The sequence below is a fragment of the Gnatocerus cornutus genome, chromosome 9, assembly GCF_029298725.1.
Source record: "Gnatocerus cornutus isolate USDA-ARS CGAHR chromosome 9, icGnaCorn1.1, whole genome shotgun sequence".
NCBI classification, from domain to species: domain Eukaryota; kingdom Metazoa; phylum Arthropoda; class Insecta; order Coleoptera; family Tenebrionidae; genus Gnatocerus; species Gnatocerus cornutus.
Genome location: NC_142241.1, coordinates 10,185,946 through 10,209,016, shown reverse-complemented (window position 1 = coordinate 10,209,016; position 23,071 = coordinate 10,185,946). Strand labels below are relative to the sequence as shown.

At 37.7% G+C, this 23,071-nt stretch overlaps 4 protein-coding genes across 9 annotated transcripts in view; 1 reads left to right on the top strand and 3 right to left on the bottom strand.

Moving 5' to 3' along the window:
- The first annotated feature begins 163 nt into the window (after positions 1 to 163).
- Positions 164 to 1,587, top strand: LOC148168736 (putative protein FAM10A4). The gene has a single exon (XM_088045394.1). The coding sequence runs from the start codon at positions 307 to 309 to the stop codon at positions 1,432 to 1,434; it is 1,128 nt and encodes a 375-aa protein (XP_087901520.1). The 5' UTR covers positions 164 to 306; the 3' UTR covers positions 1,435 to 1,587.
- On the bottom strand, positions 1,586 to 2,757 carry Ttc1 (Tetratricopeptide repeat domain 1). Its single transcript, XM_088045397.1, has 2 exons — positions 1,921 to 2,757; positions 1,586 to 1,870 (listed from the first exon to the last, which is right to left on the bottom strand). Exons 1-2 carry the CDS (start codon positions 2,579 to 2,581, stop codon positions 1,743 to 1,745), a joined length of 789 nt encoding a protein of 262 aa, XP_087901523.1. The 5' UTR covers positions 2,582 to 2,757; the 3' UTR covers positions 1,586 to 1,742.
- A 22-nt stretch (positions 2,758 to 2,779) lies between these two features.
- Positions 2,780 to 5,257, bottom strand: Ctns (lysosomal cystine transporter cystinosin). Of its 2 annotated transcripts, XM_088045395.1 has the most exons (9): positions 4,978 to 5,257; positions 4,549 to 4,645; positions 4,188 to 4,278; positions 3,964 to 4,137; positions 3,777 to 3,917; positions 3,632 to 3,731; positions 3,287 to 3,577; positions 3,120 to 3,237; positions 2,780 to 3,002 (listed from the first exon to the last, which is right to left on the bottom strand). In XM_088045395.1, the coding sequence occupies exons 2-9, from the start codon at positions 4,604 to 4,606 to the stop codon at positions 2,875 to 2,877; spliced, it is 1,101 nt and encodes a 366-aa protein (XP_087901521.1). In that variant the 5' UTR covers positions 4,607 to 4,645; positions 4,978 to 5,257; the 3' UTR covers positions 2,780 to 2,874. The 2 variants fall into 2 exon arrangements, with proteins under 2 accessions (XP_087901521.1, XP_087901522.1); XM_088045396.1 differs by lacking the exons at positions 4,549 to 4,645; positions 4,978 to 5,257 and adding an exon at positions 4,447 to 4,513.
- Positions 5,258 to 5,410: 153 nt separating this feature from the next.
- Positions 5,411 to 23,071, bottom strand: part of LOC148168733 (uncharacterized) — a 50,930-nt gene continuing 33,269 nt past the window's right edge. For 2 of the 5 annotated variants that reach the window (XM_088045726.1, XM_088045728.1), the window contains exons 2-11: positions 18,479 to 18,609; positions 15,219 to 15,360; positions 14,146 to 14,213; positions 12,814 to 13,065; positions 10,976 to 11,218; positions 10,488 to 10,704; positions 10,292 to 10,437; positions 9,392 to 9,667; positions 7,318 to 7,530; positions 5,411 to 7,259 (exon numbers count right to left, since the gene is read on the bottom strand). In XM_088045726.1, coding sequence (XP_087901852.1) covers positions 7,153 to 7,259; positions 7,318 to 7,530; positions 9,392 to 9,667; positions 10,292 to 10,437; positions 10,488 to 10,704; positions 10,976 to 11,218; positions 12,814 to 13,065; positions 14,146 to 14,213; positions 15,219 to 15,360; positions 18,479 to 18,566 — 1,752 coding nt within the window. In that variant the 5' untranslated portion in view covers positions 18,567 to 18,609 and the 3' untranslated portion in view covers positions 5,411 to 7,152. Of the gene's footprint in view, positions 7,279 to 7,317; positions 7,531 to 9,391; positions 9,668 to 10,291; positions 10,438 to 10,487; positions 10,705 to 10,975; positions 11,219 to 12,813; positions 13,066 to 14,145; positions 14,214 to 15,218; positions 15,361 to 18,478; positions 18,610 to 18,876; positions 19,093 to 23,071 lie in introns of all 5 variants that reach the window. The other 3 variants (XM_088045730.1, XM_088045729.1, XM_088045731.1) reach the window with 3 other exon arrangements.

Sequence of the window (23,071 nt, the reverse complement as noted above, 5' to 3'; positions counted from 1 at the left end):
AGATTGCGCTAAATTCGGTATCTACAATATATTTAAAAGAATTTTTTAAATAAGTTACTGATGTTTCTAATATTTTTATTAATTAAAGCAGAAAATAAATTAATCTAAAAAGTGTTTTGAACATTATGGATGTATAAAAAAAAGCGATGTACCGAATTTTTTTTTACAGTTTTTCTTTTTACCGACGTGTCTTTATTTACATTTTTGACAGTCATAGCGGCCGGTTTCTAGAATTGTCAGATTGAGTAGATACAACGAAAACAAGTGCATCCGAATTCTAAACAAAGTCCTAGAAAACCAATAAAAATGAGTTGTCCGTTTGCTAAGGAGTCCTTGGACAAATTGAAACAATTTGTTGACGTTTGTGGTGCGAATACTGATTTACTGTCACATCCAGATTTGATTTTTTTCAAAGAGTTTATTGAGTCTTTTGGAGGGAGAGTGCCACCTCCTGCTAAGAAAATGTCAACAGAAGCACCTCCGGAAGCTCCTGAAGAAGTTGCACCTGATCAAGACTCTGACGCAGAGTCAGATTTAGACATTGATAATACAGGATGTGTGGAACCAGATGTAGTCTCAGATAGTCAGAAAATGGGAGATTCTACCAAGGAAGTGTCTGAAGAAGACAGCGATAAGTCTGCTGAAAAACGTATGGAAGCCACGTCTCAATTTTCAGAGGGAAACTTTGAGAAAGCCATTGAGTTGTACACTGCAGCAATCGAATTGAATCCATCCTCGGCCTTGCTGTTTGCTAAACGAGGCCAAGCGTACCTGAAACTCACCAGACCCAATGCTTGCATCAAAGACTGCACACAAGCTTTGGAACTCAACCCTGATTCTGCAACTGCTTACAAATTTAGAGGTCGCGCTTATCGCCTTCTTGGAGAATGGGAAAAAGCAGCCCGAGATCTGCGCCAGGCCTGTAACATCGACCTCGACGAAGAGATTGATGAGTGGCTAAAAGAAGTAACACCAAACGCGAAAAAAATCGAACAACATAAAATTAAGTTGGAGAGGAAGAAACTCGAGAAAGAAGAAAAAGAGAAGTTGGAACGAGCTCGCAAAGCCCGAGAAGCCCACGCTAAAGCCAGTAGTGCCACTCAGAATGAACCAAACGCTGCCCCTAAACCTGAATACGATTTTTATAAGCTTTTACAAGATCCTGAGATCAGAGCCGCTTTTGCCGATCCTGATGTCTCTGCCGCATTTGCGGACATTTCGTCGAATCCCGCGAATTTCTACAAGTATCAATCCAATCCTAAAGTTATGGCTTTGATTACTAAGTTATCTGGGAAACTGGCGGGGTCTGGAATGGGACCTGGGAGCTTTCCAGGATTTCCTGGCGGATTTCCAGGATTCGGAGGGATGCCTGGGGGAGGAGGCGCCGCACCACCGCCACAGTTTCAGCCTCCAGATGATGATAATTTGGATTAAATTCAGTGCATTTTTTTAATGATACAAGGCTGATGGTTATATCTTGGTACCATTTTAATTGAAGGGAAAGTTTGTAAATTTAATTCGTTTATTTCGCATGTAATACAAGTAAATTTTTTGTTAGGGAACAAGATTAATAAAAACTAAAAAATCTCTCTGAGGTTTTATATGTGGGCACCTTTTCAGGTTATATAAAAGAACAAAGTGCACATTTTGCGCTACCATTTAATATCACAATTTTTAGACATCACAAAATTGTGCAATATAAAATCTAAATTGCATAATAAATAGTTTGTCACCTAATCTTATTATTGAGGAGGATTTTGTTGAAAATTAACGGAATATCCTCCACTGTTTGGATCTTGTTGGAGGTTGAAATTATCAGTAGACAGACCAAACGGTCGCAAAAACATGTTCCCCAAATCCTTCAGTTTTCCTACAAAAAATTCTATTAACAACTATTTTTATTAAAAAACACCAACATACCAAACATCTCAGTTTTTAATTTTTCGTTCCTTTCGCTTATCAAAGGTGGGAGCCTCTGATGAGCACTCAACGCATCTTTATTTCCAGGATCCAATTCAAGAATCTTCTTATAATCTTCTAAACTCTCATCCAACTTCTCAGTTTCTTCATACAATTTCGCCCTTCTCAAATACGCCCTCACGTATTTGTCGTTAAGTGTAATAGCCTTAGTACAATCATCTATAGCACTAGCTTTTCTCTCAATTTTAATCTTAGATGCTGCTCTATTAGCATATAAAATTGCTCTATCATTGGTATATTTCAAAGGACAACACCTCAGCCCCCGCGTGTACGTGCCGATAGATTCCAAGTACTGACTACTTTTAAATTCTTCATTACCTTGATTTTTTAACTCTACGGCTTCTTGTCTTTTGGCTTCTTTCTCTTCATCCGTCAAATCAAGTTCTTGGTTCTTCAAAGCTTCGTCGTCTGAGTCATCAGACGTGCATTGGGGCTCCTTGTTCGATTCACTGTCTGGTTTATCGAAATCTTCAGGAATGTGGGAGTCAGATTCGATTTTCCCCGAGTTTTCCACAGTGAATTGGGCATCTTGCAAATCTTTGGTTAGGTCATCTATTATATCTTCGTTAGACGGAATTCGGCGATTTTCACCTTCTGACATGGTTCTATTTGGTCCAAAATGATAATGCAACGTTCAGTAGATTGATATTTGATGAAAAAACGTGAAGAAATCTCAAAATTTGGGTTAATTTTGACAACTGTCAGGCAATTTGACAACTGACAGATGTCGCTCCATCGATAAGTCAGAGCGCGTGTGTCATGTAGACGCTCAGGATTTAAAAGTGTAATAAAACTCAGGTTTGTTTAATAAAATATATCAAGTTTATTAACAGAATAGTCTAAGATCACAATAAATATTAAAAAAGTACTTCTTTTCAAGGTGTGGACACAATTTCAGCTCATTTCATAAGTAGAGTGCCTGTACAGAATGTAGTGTTGAACTATGAAGAAAATGTCAAAGACGACGGAGAAGAGCCCCAAGCCGAACTTTGTGGGGTCGCCAAATATGGAAACCCAGTCATCTGGAACAGTTAACTCAGGTCAGATATCATACCCAATACAAATGCCTTATCTAGAACCTCATAAGGCATTTTTATTTATTTGGTTCTGAGGCATCTTTATTTAACTATTTTACTTACCATAATTATAAGAGTTGACTATCATTTGAAGCATACTCAACATGCCTCCAGTGAAATCTAAGAAAATATTGCCAATGCTCCAACCCATAGTACTCTTGCGCCTGTAGTTCATATAGGCCTACAAAAACAACTAAATTACAGCTCACACAGATTATTAAGACTCTTACTTGAGGAATGTATTTGATAAGAGTAATTGCTAACTTCACGTAGGAACAATAATACAGGAAGTCCAACCAATGGATAACACTAGTCCCTGCCAAAATACTGCTGATGAACAAAAACAAGGCAAAGGCTCCCAAAATCCCTTTGGCTACAAGAGATACTGTTTGATCAGCCCTCTCATAAAAGAAGCACTGTATTATAGTGATTACAGTCGCTGCAACCGCATGAACTGCAAATACAATGTCGTTGACTTGAACGGGATTTAGGCCCCTCGGGTATCTACTAAAATATTCTGTCTGAAAGCAATTATTACAGCTTGCGCCGGGTCATAAAATCCGAAATTACCATACCTTGATCTCTGAACTTAGATACAGAGCCAAGTTGAAAACTGAGTACAAAGTAAATCCCACGACATTCAGGACGAGAAAGTCGAAATTTAGTCCAACGACACTGCAAATATTTCTTTAGATCATGTTTACTTTCCTTTCTTTATACCTTTTCCGTCTGAAATTGATATGGATTTGTGGGTAAAACGACACAGACCATGCAATGAAGTATATCCAACCGATAGCTGTGGAGAATGTGTCAAGGGCGCTGATTTTATATACTGTGACACGCACGAAGGCATCTTTGGTGCTAAAAATGTTAATAAGACCAGGGAGTGAAAGAAGAGACTGTTTACTCTGTGTTGGAAGCTGAGGTGTTGGCAATGATTTCGGAATGACCGGCCCCTGTAGCGGTCACCTGGATATCCACTTCTTTGGAATCGTTGACGTACACTGAAGGGGGTTCCACGCGGACGATATCCGTGTGTTGAACATCGAAATGGATCGTGTACGCATTCCCTGTGAAGTTCCTAAAATGTGCAAAATTTTCCCCGTTTCCTTTCCAACAAATACTATTTACCTGACTAATAATTGGAATGTTGCTGTATGATCGATTTGTACAGTTAAATCATTCTCCGATACACTGACATCACAATGGGCGTTTTGGATGACTAAAAAATTATTACGTTTAAGGAAATGAAAGAAAAGTTATAAAACGATACTGTGCAGAGATTGGAAAAGCTCGCTCAAGGTTCCACATAATTGAAGAAAAACAAAACTGTAGCAAACAAGCAACCCGAAAGCGTGCACAGGCTCAAAATGTGGAGAAAACCGATTACCTTTCGCCGCTGCTTTTCTAATCTCACTAAATTTTTGGAAAACCATTAAAACTATAGTGGAAATAAGTAAACAGTTACGTACGTGTTTGAAAAAAAACTTACAATAGATGAGTAACGTTGCGATAACGAGTAGTTTCCGCCTGCTGAATATGCGCCACATTTTACTAGTTTTTGATCTTTGGCGCCCGATGCGTGGCGTCTACAACAAAAGAATGCGACCATAGAAATTTATTTCCGTCTTTTATGGTGCAATGATTACTGATGTTTATGGCTGATACAAGAAGACCTAAATCCCCTTTTTTGGTTTAGATTTAAAATGAGGTTTCATTATGATCTCAAACGCTTTAAACAAATTAGGCGAACGATAAACCCAGATAACTGACTAGATTTCAGTGCGACTTGATCTTGTAAGGTCAAGGGGTACTCGAGGGTGGCCCCAAATAATTGGGGCAACAGCAGTGAATATTTTACACTACTTGGCATTGAAAGTAAGCAGTCAAGGTTAAGTGCGTTAGTGGATCAAAAACCAACCTAATTTTTTCTTAAATGGGCATCACTTTGGGCACTCACTGCACTGGTAGAACTAAGGTTATGTTTACAAGTTGCTAGGCTCTAATAGATTAAAGAAGCCATGCGTTGTTATCGGGCGTTATGAACGATATCAACTGCGCTCTCCCACCAAATGCGGCTGTTTTTACCATAACTGTTGGAATTATAATTGGTAAAGCACGATAGGATTTACTGTTTCAGCGCCTTGACACTTGAATAAGCAATAAATATGCATTTTAAACGGCCACATGTTGGGCGCCAGTTATTGATCCACAGGCAATAAGAAACTGATAACCAGCATTTTGTGGTTCATTGCTTGCCACTCAGAGATGGGCCCAAACTGTCTAGCCAAGTGACACAGTTTTTTGTGTGACAAACGTGAAAGTCGTGCCTCCGGGAGTAAATTAGCACTCTGTCTCTTCCATGTTTTATTCAGATAATGTACAGATATTATTACAACAATTGTATTTGTTCATATATTCAACATTTTGTGTTTTCTTTTTTTATCAAACAAAACATCCAAGGCACCATTCTTCTAGAGCACGAAATGGCTCGTTTGTAAAAATTTAATATCATTCTTATTACCCATCGTCGGTGTCAACTAACTTGAACGGATGACTTGCAAAAAACACTCGAAGATTAGATCCAATTGAGATAGTGTCGTAACCCGGATTAGAAGAAATCCTTGAAGAATTTTAATTGTTTTTACAAGCGAGCCATCAAGTACTTTACATATTCTGCCTTTGTAAAACAGTCTACTTGCTACAAGACTATCTTAGAGTTTGTTCCGATTTAATCTATTTTTATTTTACATATTTAACTAGTCTAATCCACTAAATTCGTTAATAAATTATACATACATATCTTACAATGATTGCAAATCGCACAACTTTGTATGAAATATTAATCATTCGGCAATAAAGTTTCGAAACCGTTGCTGAAATAATCCGTGGTGCACTTTATCAGTTTTGGAAAGCCGCACCACAAATTACTTCGTCGAGACGCTGTCGATATTGATGAGACATTTTGCGCTCGCTTGGAAGATGTTTTTATTTATTTTAATGGGAAAGAAATTTGCATGTGCGCATTGAACTTAGGGGAAATCTATGCAACGGCCTAGTTAAATAAAATTGTGGCGTTGGAAGTAATGGCGCACAAATTGCCTCATCAGCTCTGCTTACAACCATTTTTTCATAATAGTAATTATAAAATCATAACGATGTATATGTAGGTATACAAATTACTACTAAACTATCTTATATTATTGCTCATGGAAAAATAAAAACGTAATTTAAAATCAATCGCAATTACAAACATGATTACAATTTAACAAAAATAATTATAATATTGCTTCCGGTTACCAAAAATATCACCATCCATATATTTTTTAAACAAGCAAGTGTTAAGTGCAAAAATACGTATTTTATTGCAAGCATTTTTCACGAATAAAAATGCTATATCGTTTATTTTAAAAACTCCTTGAATAAAATCAATCACAGTTTTCAGCTATTTTGTTATCTATTTGTCTGAGTCGAACTGAAGCAAACACGTTCGTTAATTTTCACCGAACATTAATGATATGTTGAACCCTTTTTGTCTAGCATTCTTACCCTCGAGGATCAATTTTGTGCCGCTTGTAGGAAAATGTCGACGGAACGTGTTTGTTTCGTCTGGGTTTCAAAAGGAATCTAAAACTATTGAAGCAAAGTTAAAAATAAGTCGGAGAGGAACATCTTTTAAAACACTAATATTACGCTTCGATTCAATGTGATTAAAAGTGAGGGTTACTTCTAAGTCGGTTCTACATTGCAGTAATCACAGATTAAAGTATATACTTAATTACATTACAATATACAATGGTATCTTGAGACTCGTTTCTAAGAAAGAAGTGTGTAAAGATCCGTTCGGAGATTTTAATAAAGCGACACTAGTCCCATCCGACTGGAAAGCTACAGAATTAATGAAAATAATTCAGCTCGACTTCGAAGGAGGATGGGCGGTGCTGAATTATTTGAACTTTATTCACTTCCACTTAATACATATTTAACAACAAAACACAACCGAGATATTCCGTTTCACAACAAAAATCGGACCGGCGAGGACCTAATTATTACAGTCTCATCATTGAATAAATTTCCTAAATTACGCATATGTAGATCATCTCTGAATGAGTGTTATGATGGCATATTTTAGAATATGAGAGAAAAAGATGAGGATCTGGAATGCCTTCGTTCTTTCAGAACCGCTGGTTTCGACGCATTTGCCTGAAAAATTCGATTCCATCTGACTATTGGATCGAGATAATTTTAATGATGTACTCACCGGTACTTGTGACGTTAAAAACCAGCTCCCCGGTGATTCCCGGTCTCACGATGCGATCACAGTTATCGGCAGACGTCGAAAATAGCACCAGATCAGGACTGGACTCTTTGTATATGAAACAGTATCTTCTAGAGCCGTGCGACGTCCTTCCTAGAGGAGTTGTTATCAGGTAGTTGGTGCCGTTCTCTTTCCAACCACCGTGACAAGAGTAAGCTGAAACACAACACCAATTCTAACATCTGTATTAAATATCAATGCATCCGAGTCCGGTGCTGTTCATCATAATAATGGACGAGACGCTATCCAGTCAAGAGGAAGACGAGAAAATGCGATTTCGTCGCAGGAATTTCAACTCTACCATTTCTGCTTTATGCGAATCGGATTTCCCTTACTTTGGGAGTTTAAAATTCTGCCTACATTCGCATAGGTAGGGAAGTTGTATAGTCAAGAACGTGTTTATCAACAGACATGAAGGGGGGTTATCTTATTAATATTCTCATACCGGCGCAGAATGCTCATACTTTACTATTTTTGATTCCAAGATTGCACTTGCACTTTGTGCAATTTTAATTTATTTGCCACGTTCAAAACTCGTTACTTAAGGAAATGTAATTGTATGCCCACATTGATTAAACTCACTGATTATTTTTCAATGTATTGTTGTCAAAACATTGTTAAATGTATGAAACATAATTATACACATATAATTCTTGCTGACCAAACAATTTCATTAAAAAGTTATGCACTTCCCACAGTTTAGGATAACCCAATTTGGATCCCTTAATTTACAAGGGTTAACGTGCTCTAACAAAAGTTTGTTTTTATAAATGTTACGTTTTAAATAGTCGTTATAATAAAGGAGAAATTACGTTGAAACATCAGGTAATTGTGACGTGTGTTGTCATGTTTATCTAATCATTTTAAGTACCTTTAATGACTTTATTTTCGTATTTTTGTTGGAAAAACATGAATGAAAGAGCAATGATTTATTTATTTTATTTGCTGGAATGTAAAGAGGGAAATTGTAATTGTTCGAATGCGATAATATTTACAATGTTTTATTTTATGGTTATTCAAAGGAAATATTGTTTTTTTGTTAATTCCCATTGTGTTTGTATGAAGTCTGCATGAACTTTTTATTATCACAAAGTTGTGTAATATGAGTTGTTAGATCACTTTTTCGGACAGTTGAATGAAGTTGGTTTTCTCCATTGTCATCATTTTTCGTCTTTGTGATTTTCGAATATCATACACAAGTAAATCGACTTTCCAAAGTGTACATAAATTGACGAGAGCTCTGCATGCACACCGATAAGTTATGGGCGTCAGTTTTGAATATCATATCATAACTGTTTACGTTGGTACGCCACTGGAGACACATTTCAGACCCCGAATAAGTCCTTCGGTTTGCGCCGGCCCTAGTCAATTTATATAGTGTGAATCCAAAATATTGATACGAAAATTCGGTCCTAAAACTTTTTCTTTTTGTCACAGAAGATTTCCATTGACTCTAATATTCTTAATTACATGTTTTCGTCAGGTTTACTCATTAAAAATCATTCTGTTCATTAGAGAAGAGAAAACCTATAAATAAAATTAGGATAAATTTTTCTTATTATCATTATTCTTTAAATCTGAAGCAAACCTTCTAATGATAAAATTATTTAAATTAAGACCGTTTTCTTGTGAACTTTCTGGTGATAAAATACCTCTAAAACTAAACTACCTCTTTAAATACACCGAGAGGAATGTATATTCATGGCTATATGTGCTAAATATTCACACAAGTCTAATAAAATGCCAGGTCAAACGTTGCAACACAAACATGTATTTATATGTATGCGTCTGATGTAATATAAATTGGTTTCGAAATGCAAATTATGATTAAAAACAGGTTAAATTAAATATTCAAACGAATTTTTAATGATAAGACTATGAATAGACGTGGTCTTATAAAATTTCCCGTAGATTCCGGCTTTGACGTCGGAAAGCGCAGTTCCGTTGTACACTTCGTAGCTTTGATCTTAACAATAGTTGTTTGTAAGGGAATTTGGAGATAGAAATTCGTACTTACAAGTGATTATGTCCGACGAGGTGCATTGCGCCCGAAATTCCATAGTATCTATTGAATTGCAGCCAATGACTAAGCTGGTGAATCCGTTGTTGTCGCAGTCGACGCTTTGGTCCACTCTTTTCGTCCTCCTCAACTGAAGGGGTCTGGAGAACTGGTTCACGTGGTAATTGAAGTCATAATAGCGATTGTCCGTCTTGAGGGCGTTTTCGCTCCTGATGAGGTTGCTGACTTCGAATTTGCCAGTATAAGGGCAGGCTCTCGTTTCGGGAGTAGTAGCTATAATTATAGCTGCCGTTAGTCCATAATGAAATTTATATTTCAATTTAAGTTGGAGTTTGCAGCGTTCATAGAGCCCGTAACTTTCTTTTTACCGAATTAAAATTAGAAGTTGGACCAATAATTCACGGGCAGCGGCGAATTCTGAAAACTAAGTTGTGGCAGCTATACGTTTCTTTGGTACGCGTTTATTTTAAACGCTTAGTTCGCTCGCCTAATGGTGGCAGACCACCAAGAAAGAGTCGTTAGAAATTATTAATGAGGTTTGGTGTGACACATGTTAACAATTAACGGCAATATCGCCGCTCGCGGAGCTAACAGCGTTTGGTTTGGGGTGGAGGAAGGAAATAGATCAGGGCTTAAAAAGGCGGAAGTTATTTGGAAGAGTTGATGGATCAGAGATGCACATTTCCTCCCGCGACATTCTTCATTGTGCGTCGAACAATGCGTTTTATTTTGGAGAATAGATGTCGGGTTTAATTTCGGTTTGCAATTTGGCGCTTGATTATGCAGCAAATTTGCATTAGGGACATAATCAAATAAAGCAGCGAGACGCGTTATCGACCGGATTTGTGTTCGTGGAAATTAGCATCGTTGTCGTGTGATTGACGTTGCGGTACTTACTGACTAGGGTGACGTATGGCAAATTGGTCCTGTTGAAATAAGCCGGATTACAGGCGTCCTCTTGACGTTTGGCGTATATTCCGATTTGGACTTCTATGACGTGGACGTCGCGTCTGTAGAAGGACATACACGTGAATCCGCTTTGGCTGTAATAAATCAATTAGACGATGATATTTGGAAAAGACGTGTGACGAACCATCCCATTGTGAAATGTGTCAAAAGCACCATAGTGTCGTCCCTCGGCGAGGGTTTCACTTGGGCACAGACGACTTTTACTTCTAGTCCAGATGAATTGGTTATCCTGAGGGTGGAGTTTCTATGATGAAAACTGTAAGTTGCTGAGTAATCCAAAGTGTGCCAGTGGTTATAATTCGCCACCCAGGAAGGGAAACGACACTTATTCAACGAGGGAGCTGGAAAAATTCAAATCACTGATGTTACGCCGGAGAGAAATTAGCCTGAGTACAACTGAGACAAATTCCGGATTTCGAGAGTTTTCCCTTGTAAAGGGGATATTTGGGAATGCAAAATTTAATCAAGTAATGGTGAAGTGGCGCATTTTAATAAGTCTCCCCACACGAACAAGAAAAAATAATAACAACTCCGTGACGAACCACTCAAACTTGAAAATTGTCACCCCTGCTGCCGCAAGGAGTAGTCGCCCATTCGTATTCACCAACTTACCTCTTTTAAGAATCATAGTCCTGCTTCCCTCGGTGGCACTGAAGAGTCCATTACAGGTCGCGTCTCCGCTTTGTGCGACTCTATAATCGACACCATCCAAAGCTTCCGACGCCGGTGATGCCTTTTCATACACAAAGCATCTGAAACGGTCCTCGTTGGACGTCGCGTGGTTGTGGTGCACTTTGCCTACTAAATACCTCGAACTACCTTCTTTCCATGACGCCAGGCACTGGAGTTCTTCCACTGGAATCGTTATTACATTTTTACCAAAATAGAAGCTTATAGAAAAGTGAAAATTTATGTGCCTCCAGCAAACCCAACTGGAATTCCGGATCGTGCCAAAAACAAACACGAAATCCTCAACGGTTTCCAGTTTGGCCAAACGAAAGTCAATTGTGGCTTGCATATTGATTATAGAAATGTTTATTAGTGCGGACCACAATAGAATTTCTGTTCGTGCCGGGTTATTGGATGTCGTAATTACGTTTAATGGCATTACGTTACTTGCGGAGAACTGCAAACATCCCCAAAAGGACCGCCAAATCCCAACCTTAATAAGGCACGTTTTTAATGAAAATTGCGCAACTATCGCATGCACTGGACGTGCACGCTTCAAACACAATTGAAATTTTTTACCCATTACATGCACCGAGCGCTAACCCCAATTGTCTCAACTGCATTACCGCAATAACCCAATGGCAGATAATGTACTCGCTCTCTCTTTGTACATTTTTTACGACAATCAACTTTCGTGCTTTTGCCAAAACGCTTCCCATAGAAATATTACCGCAGTAACTGGCTTTATTTAAGTAAAATATTCAAATATCGAATCCCTCAGCGATTTAATAAATGTCAAAGAATATCTTGTTATGACTCAAATTTAAATTTCATGCGAGCTTTTATCTGATCGACTATTTCAGAGAGGTTCACCGATCTTTGCGAAATTCTACAAATCACTCTTGAGCGAGAATTCTCTAACCGTAAAACTCTACTTGACTCGTGTAAACGGAGAAGTAACGATACAGATTGATTAATAAAAATTCTAGTCTTCAAGTACTCGACAAATCTAAAGTAAACCGTGCTGCCCCGTTATCTAGCAGATATTTATGTGGCTAGTCCTATAAAGAGGAACGTGAGCGCACGCGGAGATATTAACTGAATCGCAAATTGTTTTTATTATCATGTTCCGTGCTTTTATTAATAAACTATAATGCTAGTTTTTTCACTACTAGCTTGAGAACATGGCGTGTCGTCTGCTTCCAAACTCTGAAATTAAATGTTTCTCCTACAAGTAGACAAAAGTAGTTCAAGTAAGCTTACTATTGAGTAGACAAGTTTACGCTTTTTTATGTGATTAATTTTGAAAGACACGACCCAAGCGGTTTTAAAGTGAGAGTGGGATTATAAATGTAAACAAATAACAGAAAGCCTCTTTCTGCCTTGTCAGTTCTTTGAGTCGGGGCGCGATAATAACAAAAACCCGATCCAAACAGAAAGCAAAAAAATTAGTGGGGCTCATTACTCAACCAGATTTCCATGTAATAAACATGTATGTTAGTAGGAGTCGCGCAAAAACTGACTTTGAAGTCCTCGTTATTGAAATCAAAAACTGCGTGATTGATAACAGGATGGCTCCAAAATTGGCAATAATGAAACCGAGTTCGAATCGTGCTTTCGGTAAAAAGCTTCACTGTAAGCGCATTGAAATATTACAATCATAACCTTTATTTAAATAAAACATAAAATGCGGAAACCCAGACGATTTAATAAATATCCCCGCGATATCCTGTTATGACTCAAATTTAAATTTCAAGCGAGTTTTTATCTGATCGACTTACCGGTGCTTTCGGTACCGTAGACATCAGGACAAGCCTGATAACTTAGCAATAGTCTGCTGTCTTCGGTGCAGGTGTCTATGCTAGAAACGGGAATGCGGCACTCTCCATGCCCTCGGTTGTACGTGAAAGTGAAGGGCCCTCGAAATGGACACAGCACGGGAGTTGCATTCTCTCTAAACATGGAAAAGAGCAGTGCGTCCCCTGTTATTAAGCTGCACAACGTGGGGAGGGAATCCCGACTGTGGCAGAAGGCTGGAAACAAAAAAAACTTGCGTGACACGGAACGAATTATCATAAATTAGCTCTCGACGAATAATTTCTTGTGTAGTGATTGGGTTTTAATGACTGACAAATGGATTTCGTTGATAAAGAACTCTTTTGTTCTGTTTCAATTATTACTAATAGTATTTTCGACGGTATAATGTGTTGATTTTGTGCCTGAGATTACAGGTAGATTTGTACGGGTGAATGGAGTTGCGTGCTAGCCCGGCGCATCCACCATTCTTGATGTTTCTTATTAAGTGTTTGTGATTCCAAGAACAAAGGACTGGAAAGTTAATAACCCGAAAATTCTTCTCATTTTGTTTAATGAGGAAAATTCTGAAGAGAGTTTTGAACAGATGTTAATTATGATACATAAATAGCCACAGATCGATCCAGACAGTGGGAATTTATGGCAACTGTTTGGGAAAATGAGGATAACTAACCTCTTTAGTTCCACTATAAGTGGTGAAGAAAGTAAAGACAAAGCATGAACAGAGTGGAATAGATTAAGTAAATGTTTTGGGTCAGACAGTGGATGTACACACCTGCCTAAGTGCGATAAGAAGATACAGATTGTTATTGCAGGCAGCTAAACAGTGGAATTATACAGCGTCTGAACGTTTTTGAAACAAAAAGTTTTGATTTATCGCGCAACTTTAAAATAAGCAATCTTATGGGGGGTTATGAGTAGGACAGAATTCTTAATATTTCAAGTTATGAAAGCCGTTTCAAAACATATCATTAGGAATGATATATGGTGGCGTAAGATAGTCTATTTATATGACTATTCAAACGACAAGCATGTAGACTGTTGGAGTCACAGTTTTTTGGTTATAAATAAGAGCAAAGAAGTAAGACGTTAAATGAGAGATATTTTTGTAAGATAGCTAACAAGATGTCGACTTATCAACTCAAGTTCTGCACATAAAAACAATCTTCAACGAAATTAATGTAATGAAGTTGTACCCCGTTAAATGATAAGTTTGTGTAAGGATAAGTGACGTGAGTAATGCGCCACCAGCGACATTACTCAAAGCACTAGGTAGCAATATAGTGTAGCAAACTTACTTTCTTTGTATTGCAGAACGTTTGCGTGTTTCTCGTGAATCACAACGCAACGATAGCACGCCCTTTTGCTGCAACAAAACACATTTTTATTAATGTCATAATATTAGTCCCGGCCACTTCCTTTTATCCCTCATTTATTAAAAAAAAGAATTTCACCTGCGTAATATCTTTATTGTCCAGGATAACAGTCTGTTTTTTGTTCAGGATAGCCGCAATTATTTTTAGAGGGTGCCACGCGGTCGTAATTACGCGATAAAAAAATGGTCGGCTTTAATTGTGACGAAATTTCCATGATACTGCCGTGACCTGATTTTCGTCCAGGATTCAGGGCCGAACTGGTCACGGGAGTGACGTATTAAGCTGTCTTTTCAACGGTCGCGGTTGGGAGCCATAAATTATTATCAAGTTGGAAAAATCGCAACTGGAGACAGGAATCGATCAAGCACACTCGCTAGATTAATATTTTCGTTACGAGGTTCCAGGAAAATAAACACGGAATTTTCAGCATCAAGATTTCGCTCGGAGGTAAATTTACCGGAACACGCCGACGAATAGATAATAGTCAAATAATTGTCCTCTTTTTGCAACACAAATGTGTCACATCACTTCCGCGATGTGTTTGCTTGTATATAATTAAATTGGTAAAAATTCCCGCATTGTTGTATTGTTGCATGCGTAATACGGCCCTGTGGAGTAAGAATCAGAATTAAACAGTTTATAAATAAATAATAGGTCGTTGTGATAAACGAGGCATGGACTCGTGCGTTCCAATCTAATTTATTTTCACAGCAATTTAATTAATTATTGTGTAAATTCAATATTTTTATCGTGTATCCTAATTCTTACACGTGCGAGATTTATCGCGGAAGCAGATCAGTAACCTGTTGAAAAAAGTAGCTTTAGTAGTGTTAAATCTCCATTCTCGTTTTTTTTCAGATTTGATAATAATTTACGACCACAAGCAGTAAAAACGTGGCTTTTCACAGCTTTAGTTTAAACTGGGCCAATAGTATTTAATTTTTTACTCAGGTGCAGTTTGCCGAGAGCAATTAAGCCCTAAAAAGATCACTTACTCATCCACCACCAAGAACTTGTCCCCTTCTGATCCCAGACATCGTCCTTTGCTGCTGAGCCGTGGCCCTTCTATGATGATGGGTTGTCGGACCCCCGACTGGAACCACGTCCCCTCCCATCGCTCCGGGAAATAGCAGCCCCCTGAAAACACACAGACAGCACGCTAATGTAGATAATGCAGATGCATGGCCAGCTCGAGGGGTCAGATTTAAAACTGAAACCGACGAATATGGGAACAGGCGAGGTAAAGATTAGCGGTTTTGATGAATTTACACGGTCCATATCATATTTAGCGGTGTTGGCGGTTCAAGTCTTTTTTCAGAGGTCTAAATTCATCGTAATTGAATTATTTAGCTACGTGAAATTAAACAAAAAATCACAGCGAATTATCATTTTCACATCAACGCGGGGAGTTTTTTGTTATTTTTCCATTTGGGGTTACAATGGAAATCATGATGCAAACTTGATGGCCAATCATTCTTTTTAAATTGTTTTATGCCGCGATTTACATCAGCTGCCATAATTGCGACACACGATCAAAAATGCAAATGTGACAATCCGATATTGGACACGGGGGACCGAGTCATGCAAAAATTCCAATCCTCTCAATGGTCGTTCACGTTCATGTAGGTTTTGTTCTTTTTACAAACGGAGTTATCAACTTATCACATTGTGGCGGGAATTTCACACCAAAGCAATCGGCTAAGTGATGATTATAGACATCTCTATAAACGTTGCGAGCTTTTATATGAGTGGAAAATAATTTCGGGATGTGTAATTTACAATGTAATGTGCTTTATATTACAACGAACATTTATACTCTACACCGGTTTGTTTGCGCTTTTTTCGCTTTGAAAATTCTCTTTCATTTCGCTAATGTTTTTACCCCAGCTGGTTGACTGGGAATAATTTTTCCAAATTCAAAGTTTTATTAATTACGATCATTCGTGATCTTACATAAAAATCTACTCTCTTGTCTAGACAGTGGTATTTTATTACATTTTATACGTTTCGCAACTTGAAACGGACGTAAAACTTATATTTTGTTATCGAATTATGACAGTTATCAATTCCATTAGTCGAGAATTAGTGGTAATCATCTTGAGATTACAGTGACGCGGCAGAATTAGTTGAAGGCTATAAATAAATTCGAGCTGAGCCACAAAAATTTGTTCTTTAAATAAATAAAGTTAATCTCAGTCCTGAATTATTGAGCAATGCTATTATATTTAAATGAAATTTAAAATCAGTGAATCCTTTCAGTGGTATTAAAATTACATGAAAAGGATTTTAAATTTTAGTTTAGTAGACAGTTATGATTCCACACTTCTTTTGCATTAGTCTGGATAATAAAAATTCGTTGATTTGAGTACTTCTTCATTAGAGTACTTACTTGAATATTTTAGGCATATTTCAAACAGCGAAGAAAATTCCTTAGTTGGAGTTCAGCATCTTACAAATGTTTGCCTGTTTTGTTGCCTCGAAGTGTTTGCAGTAAGGCGACTTTTCAGCTTAATTTTACTGTGCATTTTATAGTTGAGACACTACAGTAGTGGAAATAAAGACAATGTAACGTAGCAATTTATTTTTATATTGAATTTTAAACCTATTTTTTATGGATTGAAATAAAATAGTACATTACGAAAAACCATAAGGAAATAAATAAATAAGAATGGGATTTTATAGCTAGAACCATAAAAATATATCACCATTGTAAACACAAAGGAGTGTTTTATGCTTATGAATTTTTACGTGTTTGCCGTTTCATTACCTGTTAATTAATATAGCGTTTGCGAAAACTGTGTATGCAACCAACTCTGCAATAATTTTTCTAATTTGTCGGGTTTTATGGCTTGGACTCTTCACTTCGGTGTTTGAAGAGTTCCTCGACTTCCTCGTCAGTTTATCGCTGCTCATCACTTCTTGTGACGAGCATGAATTGCCAGCACCTTGATTGATAGCGTTAACCCTACATAGACAAATATAGGTCCGATAATTGCGAACGACCCTTCCAAGCTGACCCTTCTCGGTATATATTTGCATTCGCCATTTTATAATCTCACGCACTTTATCTCTCACGATTCGTCTTTGTCGAGGCGAAGAAAATAAAGATGGATGCACCGCGTTCCAACTTTAACTATTAATCGTTGAAAATGTACGTGAAAGTGGATGAGAAGTTTTATCAAAACGCTCGGGCAAGAATTCCGATTTATCGGCGGGGCAAGATACGTGTCCGAATTATACGGCCTTCCTCTTCTTGCCCCGCTTTACCGTTTTAAAACCCTTCCACCATCGATCCGGTGGCCCGAAATTTACTGTTTTAATGTAAATTGTTGCAGGATAATATATAGTCGGTCCGGAATGGGCGGGATATTTTTTTAAATTTTGCGGATAATGTCCCACGGGTAATTATTTGTACGTTCAGTTTCCGATTAAATACTGCTTCCCGAGAATTTCGAAAATTTCTGCACGGAAATCAATCTAGGGAGTTTAATCTCGAGTTCACGGTTCATCAAAATGTTTACCTTATGAAGTTCGGATTAGGGATAGATACTTGGTATCTTATGCATGTGTACGGTTTTATTGCTTTCTCGAGTTTCCTGAAGGAGTTTATTTCAGCAGGCTCCACGGAGGTTAAGAGGGCGCTCCAAACTATTGAAAAATCTTCAAGTTCGGGACTGTTTAAAATAAACACCTCACCTTCAGAGTTTTTTAATCTAGAAAGCTTTTAACTTTAAACACTTACAAGTTCAATTATTTAATAGAATCGATGGGTGTTCTGCTATAAACATTTCTATATAAAGGCTATTATTAAACGAATGAATTAAAAATGAAGCTTGAAACGGGAAATAAAAGTGGCGTGCACGCCTGGAAATCGATTACCGCTTGTATTATTAATTTATAAAGACAAACACCTGATTAGCGAGTTTCAATTGCACAATTTGTGAAATCGGATACTGGCGTTTAATGCGTGTTTAGGTAACAATTAGGAAGCCTCTTAGAATTCTAGAATTCCGGAAATGCCACATGTAGTACATACCAAAATTTGATTTAATTTAAATATTCCTCCTCTCCGACAATCTAGTAAATTTCCCCGAAAACACAAAATTTAATTTGTTCCGGAACCAAAAATCATTTGTGCGATTTTGTGTGGTTTCCCCAACTTCGGGGGCGGCTTTTAAATAAATTTTTGACGGATAACATAGAACGTGGGTTTTGAATAAGGTCGAGCAGTTTCCAATTTGCGGGTTGATGTTACCTTGTTGTTTAAAAGTGGCGGTGAAGTGGAAAAAACAGGGCAGGACGATAGCGAAGTGAGTGAAGAAGACGGACCATCGAACATCCATAGTGAAGCTTTATTGCTGCGGGTTACATTGTAGCACTTTGTATCTGAAACAAGAGCGGTTTTTAATAATCGCAATATTTTATCACGAGAAAACTTAGATAATTCACTTTAAAATAAACACATTATACGCTACTCTGAATTTCTATTATAAAATTAACCTCGCCTCGGCTTTAATTCGGAGTAAACTGCCCCATAAAGCTCCGGATTAGATCGAAAAAATAAGTCCAGGTACCAAACTGGATAAATGTTGTCGTCCCGGATTTTACCGGAGTCATGCGTTATGCTACTAGTTATGTAAATTTTTCAATTACACTTGCATGGTATGGGCGAACCGGTCGACTGTAGAATATGAAGGAACAAGCCTAGCGGCGAGCATAACAGTGGGATGGGGACAGCCAGACACTTGGGTCAAATCCGGAAGACACCGGAGTGGAGTTTCATGTTCGCCGGGGGTGCGGGAACTTTGAATACCGGAGCGTCATGTGCCATGTATGGCGGGTTGGCGGGTATTTCCCCACACCTTGTATCTGAAACGACGACGTGATAATTTGACAATAAGGGCAATTGCGGGGGATAAAAGGGATCCGGGGTAAATTCACCGCTAATGGCCTCTGAAGGGAACATCGCCAGATGAATAATAAATAAATCGCATCGGCAAAAATTTACCGCGAATTGTTTATTGGATCAACGGAAGAACTAAATGTAGGCGATTTTTGTCACACATTTTTGTTACCGCTCGGCTAATTTTGCTCAGAATAGCTAAGGTACACACATAAAAATGCTCAAAATAATGGGATGTAATCTCGAGACGTTATTTCTTAATAAATGTCCTCGGCGAGAATTTACTACCTGTTTATTGCAACTCGGCCAATTTTCGCCTATAATAACTAGGTTTAAAGTTCTTGTAGGTTTCTAAAAGCGTCCAGGAATTAGTTAACATTAGTTTTCCAGAAAATCGGCGATAAATCGCATCCTACTCTAATTATTTTCTAATGGAGGAGAGTAGTTAACACACAAAACTTGCTAGATGTTATAGTGCAAACGGCGGAATTACATCGTGGAGCTTTTAAGTCTAGAAATATTGTGGGATTTCGGCGTCCTATTCAACCGAATGAAGAAATAAAACAAAGTCGCGGCCATTGACAGACGTATTTCACCACTAGGTGTGCAGTAAAGCTTCGTCAAACGTTCGCAAATATCCCATCAAACTGTTCACACTTGCAGGTTTGTAAAAATGCCTGTTATATTTTATGGGTCATAAATGTGGCAGTTTTGAAGTGATCAGTTCTACCTTCGGGTATTTAAATGTGAATTTCTACAATCTGACAATTCATAAATAAATTGTTAATATTCAGAAGTAAATACTTTTGCAAGTGTCTGTTCTTTTCAAGAGCTCCCTTGAGACAAATCGCCAAATCTCTGGGCGGAGCCTTTGTAAACAGCTTTGCATTTTAAGCTGTTCCTTATTAGTTTCCGAAGTAATAAAATAAAGAAAACATAAGTTTCGTGGTGCGAATATTAAACTCTCGGTAAAAACAAACGGGATTTAATTTAGTGCTGAAAACGCGCCACAAACCAATTTCGGTATAACAAGTCCATTAGGTCCTGTTTTGTGCAGGATGTGACAAATTTTTTTACGGCCGTTAAACATGCGAATCAAGCTTGGATTTACGCAAACTCACATTATTCTAATGCAAACTATGCTTTAACGGCTTTATCACCTGTTTCATGTCAAAGAATATCGCGTTTCAAACTGACATTAGCTTACCCCTTATCTGCTCACGCGCACTCCGATGACAGATTTTATTATTATTATTATCATGGAACAACAACGGGAATTACTTCACTATTTTCAAACAATGCATTGTCACAAACTTCTCTCATATTGTGCTCGGGCTTTAATTAAACGTGTCCTTTTATGTGCATTATTTAGATCGAACTCGAACTTTCAGTAATAAATAAGCACAGGTTTGCCTCAGAAGCTTTACCTTTCACCTGTTTGATCAAGAGCTTAATTCCTTAGTTTAAACATGCGCGTTTTTTCGTACAAGAAGACCCTCCACCCTTGCTACTTATCGTCCCCCCAAACGTCTAATTATTGAGGGGATGAAAAGTGCACCAAGTGTTTTCTCCCCACTAAATTGCGGCTACATATTCCGAAAAATTACCGTCACTATCCATTTGCATTTAAATGAAGTTGGGGTGTAAGAACGACGTATTAATTGTGTGCGATGATCTATTCATCCTCGTCGCGCTTTGCTAATCAGTATAGTGGCTACTTGGAAAAAAATAACATTGAAACCGATGTGCATCGGCTGAGTGGAGGTTGCGCTTTGATTTGTCGAATTAACATTGAACCCTTGACTAGGTTGCTTTGATGCCATACATTCTCCACCCCTTAAGAAAACAAAGCTAGATTAACGGTTAAGTTTAAGGGATGTGACAGCTTTAAGGTCGTTTCTATCTGAAACAATCTGATAGTAAGGGGAAAGGAAGAATAAACAAACGCTGAAACGTTGAATATTCCAACCCTTTTATTTTTGACGAAGCCTATCTTGGTTTTCAAGTGAAAACGCCATAAACTGTGAAGATTGGTCCACATAGAAATAGATTATTATGAGAATCTGGGGACAGGGCAAATGTGTTCATTAACAAGAGTGCCCTCATTAGTGGATGCCCATTCAGCACTGGGAGTTTTGCTCTTCTAATACAAAGTATACACAACTTAGCTGCAACTGCAGGATCAGCTTAACTAGAACACATTGTAATGTTTATGCTATTGCGGCAAGTTTGATTGTACAAATGAGCTTAAACTCTATCAGCACCAGATTTTGGTTTCAATACAATCTTCGACGAAAAGAACCTGTTTCATGCAGCATTAGCCAGTAGCCATGAAACGATGTGCTAAAAATTAACTCGTCGACGAAGGGGGTAACTAAGTGAATTTTAAAGGGGATGATCTCAGCGAACGTGCTAATTTTATGTTAACAATTTTCTTAAATTGACGTTTAAATTTTAGTTTTTTGCAAGGCATAAATGGGGATGAATTTTCGGGACTAATTTAGAACATGGCTAGTGCGCTTCTGCGGTCAGCTGAAATTAAGCATGTTAAGCACAGCAGTAATACTGAATAACGATAGATGGTAATTGATTTAATTAGGTATTTCGGTTTAATATGTTAAATTATTCAGATTGGATGGTCCACAACAGAACACGACTTTTATTTCGGATTGATGGATTTTTTATTTTTTCCTGGAACCTTTTTCTAATTTCTTAAACCTGAGCACGTTTGTATTTATCCGACAACTGGTGGTTATCTTCGTCATCCAATTCCATTATGTTTCCCGCGAAAAAATCGAAAAAGAATTATTACTACCGAAATTTTATGGAACAGTGATGACCCTTTTTACGGCCGACGTCTTTTTTCCAAGTTGACCGCAGCCCCTTGTTGACACAACGTAATGAGATTAGATTTTTATCACCCGAAGGCACACATTGTCAATAATCTATGCAGTAGTCGCGATAATTCAAAATAATTTGAATAAGGGCTAGAAACCCCCAAGGAGTTCTCTCGCCCTCTCCAAATAACTTTGGCTTTTTGGTATTGGCATTTTCATTTTTTGAAGAATTTATGTGGTTTGCACAAGGAAGTTCGTAATTTATGTCTGTTGGCGGGCGCGTTGCGTACGTCCTGTTTTATGTGGTGGCGGCAAATTTGTTGTTGCGGGTTCGTGTTCGGCGTTTATACTATAGTTCGTTTGTAACGAAACGAAGTAATTAATTAAAAGGGAGTCTGGTGATCAAAGTGGTCGTGCCAGTATCGGTTCTCTATGAAATATTTCGGATTCGGACTATTCGGAGTCTTTAGCTTGAAAATGGAGCATCAGACCGCATCGATAAAAACAGTTCCTTTCGATGAATTACAGCCATTTGTTGGAAGGTTATTAAAATACAAAACACGAATTTAATATAGCTCTTATGATAAACTCGGTACAATCTAATGTATTAACGGAAATTTTGCATGCTGATGAAGTTGGAACGAAGTTGACTTAAACTTTATATTAATTTTGTCTGGTGGGTAATTTAGTTACGTCATGAAAGGAAAGGTAGTTTTTCGTCGGCCCACGGTTTATTCCCGCTGATTGCTTAAAATCCCTTCAAATATGCACATATATTATATCATATAAAATGTCGTAAACCCATATAAATCATACATGTACATTTACATTAAATTAAAGCTACAAAAGGCTTCTTAAAATGCCACCGTATTTACATAACAATAGGAGATGATGAAGCTATTTTTTCGATGGGACGTAATAATTTTGATGTGGGGTGGTGTTTAAACTTCGTCCCTTGATTGTGGGCAGAAAATAAGCACCTGTCGGTATTTTGATACTATAATACAACATTATAAATATATAATTAAGCAGGTGGCTTATAAAAATCACCCTGGTGTAAGCTCTCAACTAAAATATGCATGCAACCAAACAGGTTTTCGATGTAAAT